A 6,306-nucleotide genomic window follows, 5' to 3' on the forward strand; every position below is an offset into this window, starting at 1 on the left:
CTTGCTCCACAATACCCGCTTACAAGATGCATACGGCAAGTAGAACTCACGAATACGGGGCATAGTTAACGATTTGGAAACCAACCGATGGATCTTCCAATGCGGCAGCATTTCGGTTGTCGGGATTGGATATCTCCACATTACCAAAACTCATGCGATGATGTAGAGTAACAGTTTAATTCTCAGTCACGGTCTCTTTGATATTTCGTCAATCATGCCAGTTGGTTCCCTAGTGCTAGGCTGTAATCTGCGATGGGAATGGGGCAACTACCTTTCGACTTGTAAAGTTAGTTCGAGTCGCTACAGAACGGTTACATAACTTACCCGAATATGAGAGACGCAGAGAATCTCGGAAGGTTCACGGTGGGCGGGGTTGAGACAAAATGGGCTGGGTCACTGTACCTTAGTAATGTGTTTAATATAATGCCGCCTCACTCCTAGCGCGCCTCCCGAATCCATTCGCTTCCACTTACAGATGCTGCTCCACAACTGTGGGCGCGTGCTTACTAGGCATCATTCCGACTCGAATCAAAGGCCCGTAGCCGGCCAATAGAATGGCGAGTATTTTGAATAAGGTGTGTAGGACCTGTTGGTTTCTTGGCAATTTTGCTTACGGTTACGGAGTACGTACGCGGTGGTGACCAGTAAGGCACACAAGGGTCTCTCCGTACCGAAAAGTAAGAGAGATGCCTTATCTGCGTTTCCTCAATTTTCATCGCGCCACCCATTGGTCTTGGTCGTAAGATCTGCGGATCCGTTACCTAAAACTGAACATATATCCACCCGAAATTCCTCTAGAACTCAATGTTATGCTGATGGAGAAATTTCGGCCGGATAAATAATCTGCTCTAATTAGCTCCGCACTTTCATGAAGCTCCAGTGGTGCGTCAACCGGGCTTACCTTTGCTCCTGAACTTTATTTAAGATGAATCGAGCCTTTCGGGGCGTCCGAAGGCTGCTAACTGTGTCCCTTTTGCCGGACCTAACAGGGGATTGCATACAAGGTTGACTGTAATCTTAAGAAACCCCATATTCACTAAATTATGAAAGGGTCGCATTTGCACCAGTTTCGAGGACAGTATCGCCCGGTTACTTTTGTTGAACCGTCCACTCATTCCTTGTTCCTGTATACTTACCTTAGTCATTCCCTGAACTGATCATTTCAAAACGGAGGCCTCGCCTAGAACACCACTGTCGTAAATTGCGTCTCAGCTCCCTTTCCACTTTTCTCGTCGTTGTTGTCAGTGCCTTGGGCCAGCATGAGAAGCCTAGACATTATCATAGATATGGCAAGTTTGAAATCTCTTGCGGGCACCGCGGTGGAATCCACGGTGGGATGAAAGCCGTTGCCTACTTCGGCAACTGGGTACGAGCGAACTCACGCTGAACTTTCATTCCCCGACGAATTTTAGTTTAATAGTACTTTCGCGATACATACAGGATATCTACGGAGCCAACTACTTCATCACCGATGTTCCAGCAGAGAACTTGACCCATCTTGTCTATGTTTTCGCCAACGTCAACACTACTACTGGCAGCGTGTATGAACACATCAACGTCTTTGGAGAGTAGGCCTAGCTAAAAGACATTATACATAGGATATTGAGTGACACTTGGGCCGATCTCCAGTATGCGTACCCTGGAGATAATACCACTGCGCCGGGAGAAAATGTATGTGGGAATATCAAGCAGATGTTCCTGTTGAAGAAGAAGCACCGCCATCTCAAAACTATGCTTTCCATCGGTGGGTGGAGCTACCGCGAGAATCCTCCCCCCACCTTTCTTTATGCTTGTATCTAGCACCAAGCGGCGGAATTTTTTGATACGGCCGTCCAATTGGTCGCAGATCTCGGCTTGATGGAATTGATATCGATTATGAGTACGTCGCAGACCACAGTCAAGCGGCGCAGATGGTCGATTTGCTTAAGCGTCTGCGCCAGAGTCTGGACCAACTGGCAGAGAAGACAGACGTGCTACATCCCCATTCCAGATCAGCTATGCCTCTCCAGCGGACAAGGACAAGGCTGTCATGTTAACCTCACTAGCATGACCCCGTATCTCGATTTCTACACTGTTATGGCTTTGGACTACATGGGACCCGGATTCAGCAATTACTCTGGCTACTTGTCAAACTTGTTCCCGGATGTCCGCAATCCACGTGCAACTATTATGATACAAACTCGAGCCTTGATTTTTACATGTTTAACGGTCGGGTTCCACCCAACAAGATCGTTCTGGAGAACCCGCTGTACGGTCGTGTCTTCAATGGCACTAATGGCGTGGGCGATAAGTTCTCCAATGGCGGCACGCAGGGCAGTCTTGGTACCGCGGGCTTTGAATTAAACGCGCTTCCCTACCAAAATCGACGTAAAGGTTGTTAACGTTCCCCGTGTCGGCGGAAGCTACAGCTACGACGCCAAGCAGAAATACCTGATTAGCTATGATACTCCTGAGATAGCTGCCCTGAAGGCTGAGTATGTTCAGTGTTTGGGTCTTGCTGGCACCGCCTGGTGGGAAGTTAGCATGGACCGAAACGATACTCTGAGTCTCATCGGCACCACTGTCTCTCTGTTTGGAGGCGCTGGCGCTTTGGATCAGTCTCTTCACAACTTGAACTATCCCACCAGCACATATGTTAATCTGAAGGATGGCTTCTCTGGCAATTAAATCAGCCACCATGTTGAGGAATTTCAAAATGGGTTTGGTTGACTAACTGCAAGGTTTTCTAATACCAGGCATGATCAGCCACCCTACTGATCTTGTGTTCTCTTTGCCTTGTTCGACCCGGATTCTATGACGTCTAGTCGCTTCCAGCCTTTCATTAATTATTGCAGTGAGGATTTTTCTATTTATCATTTTCTGCTTTCCTCTTTGTATGCGTGCCTGAAGGTAATCACAGTCACAACCAGTTTCGGGCCTTTTACAAGCCCTTCTGGCCCTATCAGATCTTTCCTCCTTCAATCCCCATGGCCGCCATTGTCTCTTCTTACTAATAGACTGCTCAATCAACTTTGTTAGTTCGGCTTTTCTATTTTCTCTTCATAATCCTTGCTGTTTCCCATGTGTTATTTGTCGCCTCTCCTCGTCCGCTCGGGGGGCACAATTAGTGTTGTTTTTAGCACATGCAATTAGTGGATTCTAACGGGTTGAAGGATTCTCGTGCATGCTAGCACTGAAGGAGCCAATTAATCGATTTTATTGAAGAATTAATTACCAGGTCGCTGTTGAAGGCGTCTCATAGCCTTCGGGTATTCGGGCGTGTTACGATGCCGATATCCCAAACTGGCCCTTTTACCATACAAAACCATATGGAAAAGCAGGTACAGAGTACCCGGGTGGCCTTGGCGAGCCGTGTCAACGTCTAAGCGAAACAAATTTTGAAAAAGGAAGATATCAAGCAGAATTAGCGATCTATTCATCCTGAATTCCTAATTATGCCAAGGAAGCCAATAAGTGGCAAGCCCAAAATCCTGTTGGCGGGCGACCAGGGTGCTGTCCAAGCCGGGCCGGGCTGCCTGTGGACGAGCCAAGGGCCACGGCGAGGCTTAGGCGTTATCTATGAATCCAATCGCGCATCCCCACTGCAGCCATACGCGCAAGTGTCTGAGTTATCGGATCTTGACAGATCCAATTGCATGCAGTGCAGTGCTAAATGTAACGGCCAGCAAAGGATGAAATACAAAACATTCAGCTACAGGAAGGTTAATAACATACGGGTCCAGCATAATCACAATAAAGACACTGGCGTTTATCTAGAAACGCAGAGACGATAGTGGGAGAGGATTGGACTAGGGCAACAAGTACGGCGAAGACAGTTGCACAGGAAATCTTGATTGAGACCATTTTGATGTGGTGTTGTCGAAGAAAAAGGAGTTCACCAGAAGAAAACTGAAAGACGTTCACAACTAGTGTCTGATTCGCAGAATTGTATACTAAAAGTGTATCATATCAGACAGCGCTTCTTCATGGGCCCTATCTTTGGTCCGGCTGTCCTCGGTCTTGTCCACTTGATTTGAAGCTGAGATGGTTATTGTTATTTTATTCGGCTAGAAATGACTGGACTTTCGCCTCACCTTCTCCTTGCACGCACACTTAAACCAACAACCTGGCCGTCTACGAAAGTACGGCTCAAGCAAGGCGAAACATCGGCTCCTCGGGCTCGAGAGACGCAGACGCCATCTGAGGACAGCGATGGTCACCCACTGGACGCCGGGGATCCGAGCCGCAAGCAAGCTATCCTATGAGGTTGTTCGAATGCCGAGAGGCGGACACTGCTATACGCTCCATTGGGTCTTCCATCAGGTAGGCATACCAGCGCATGATCTGATGAACAAAATCCACTGCGAGAAGGTCGAGCTCGCGATCATCGATACCATCGGTATTCATGTGGAAGAAACAGAGCATGCGATGGTGTTGATGCAGGGAGGTTGAGCAGCCCAGACATTAGCTCGCTTCGCATACGAGTGTGAGAATCTGAGAGTGTCTTCCTGTGGTGAGATCCGAGTCAGCAAGTGTTGATCCAGTTTGACGAGGTGTTGTACTTCTTACGTTGTTGATGAAGAATCCCCGAGCATACGCTTGAGATAGTTGGTCAATTAAGATCGTCATCCTACCAGCTTACCAACTAGATCACTTCCAATTGTCTTCTGCAATGCAGTCACCAATATGCCATGTTGTGTCCAGTTCGTCGCACTCTCCGGCTGTCGCTTCGAGAACGCACTGGATGCACTGGGCAAGTTCATAAGATGGCACTAGCGCGCGACGAACCCACCTGTGACAAAAATTGTACAGTCGTATTGGGAGACTGCCTTCGTGTAGAGGCACTCCGTTGTCGACGGTGTGAGGCAGGCGAGGAGGGCGTAAGACGCAATGGCGCGTCTGCCCCTTTGGTCGTATCCCGATTCGGCGCGAATAGTTTATTCGCCATAAGATTTTCGCGGTTGGCGATGGGCTGCTCCTACAACGGTATGGAAGTGTCAGTGGGGTTCGTGTCTGTGGCATAGACTTAGCAGAAAATCAAAACCGGCACATTAGGAGGGGCGATATTCCACCCACCTCATCGCAGAGAACGAACGTTAGAGCTTATGTCCTGTTGTTGGTCCGCGACCTTGCTTTGCAGTCTTCACAGAGGACATGTTGCATGGTTTGAAATGATAGGGTAAGAAATGGCCTGTAAGCCGTGATTTTGCGCGGAGCACTGATAGTGCTGGGTCCAGACTACTTTGGTGCGCCGTCAACGGTTTCCTGCCCATCATTAGCTTGTCGATCGGCGAGACAATGAGTGACTTACATGTTTTAAGAAAGACACAGGAAAGGGCTCCCTGGCTGGGGTATATTGGACGGAACGCATGGATCTTTCTTCGCATCGTCTTTGAAGTCAGTCCAGTTTTCGAAAATGGCCGCGCCGAAATCTATACCTGTATGGAGATCACTTTCTTACGTCGATATTCAGGGCCGTGACGGGGGTCGGTGCTATGGTGGACAGATGTTCACACAGATACATCGACCATCTAACATGAATCTGCTTTGACCGGCTGGCGTGGATGACATAATGGACCTGGTGGGGGACTACTTCACAAGCATCTAGCTGTAGGCCCACGATGTATCCATAGATGTCAGTACAGTGGAAATTCCGGTAGGATTAATGGAAGAATTTATCAGGCACCCTCAAACGCAAGGCCTGCTCGACTTTGCGTAGCTGAGTGATAGAATTGTAGAACAAATTGCTGGAGGGGGAAGACGTATTACAGATTTCTTGGCTCCTGTCGCGTACGTGCTCTGCTAAGTAGCAACGTTGAAGGGCACGATGCCTATGCTATGAGGTGTGTTGCAACCCATGCCTGTTCTACGGCAACTTTTTGCAGCAAAATCCCTTGATTCCTTTTTAAATGCCCACCGAGAGACGTGCTGGATTTGTGTTGAAAGAGTGCGGAAGTTGAGTCGGTTAAGAAACGTTGGCTCACTGTCAATTCTACGGTCTTTATACTGAGGCACTGGGAGCTATTCAATATTTGATTCATGTTTTGATTATCTCATGCGTACTATTTTATAAATTTAGTTTACACCTCTTTGCAAAGATACGAAGCGGAATAAGCTGTTCTGTTCACTGGTGTCGCTAATGCTGACAAGGTTGCTGTGCATCGAATACATATTTACTAGTAAGCAACCTCAGTGAATGAGCAACATCCTCAGAGAGATTGTGTGTTCACATTAAGCCGTGAGCCTGCATCGCTTCGCACTTGCAATGCTACGTCAGGTATCATGTCGTGCCGTTCTTGAGCCTGACCATCCTCTCGTATATCTGCT

At 48.1% G+C, this 6,306-nt stretch overlaps 1 protein-coding gene across 1 annotated transcript; it reads left to right on the plus strand.

Annotated features, from left to right (window-relative positions):
* Positions 1 to 1,336: 1,336 nt before the first annotated feature.
* Positions 1,337 to 2,667, plus strand: N7446_014098 (Endochitinase B1; the record flags this gene model as incomplete). Its single annotated transcript, XM_058522837.1, has 6 exons — positions 1,337 to 1,366; positions 1,441 to 1,541; positions 1,599 to 1,744; positions 1,891 to 1,970; positions 2,046 to 2,322; positions 2,459 to 2,667. The coding sequence occupies 6 exons, from the start codon at positions 1,337 to 1,339 to the stop codon at positions 2,665 to 2,667; spliced, it is 843 nt and encodes a 280-aa protein (XP_058364930.1).
* Between the last annotated feature and the right edge of the window lie 3,639 nt (positions 2,668 to 6,306).

The sequence above is a fragment of the Penicillium canescens genome, assembly GCF_028828765.1.
Source record: "Penicillium canescens strain IBT 15451 chromosome Unknown utg000012l_segment0_segment0, whole genome shotgun sequence".
NCBI classification, from domain to species: domain Eukaryota; kingdom Fungi; phylum Ascomycota; class Eurotiomycetes; order Eurotiales; family Aspergillaceae; genus Penicillium; species Penicillium canescens.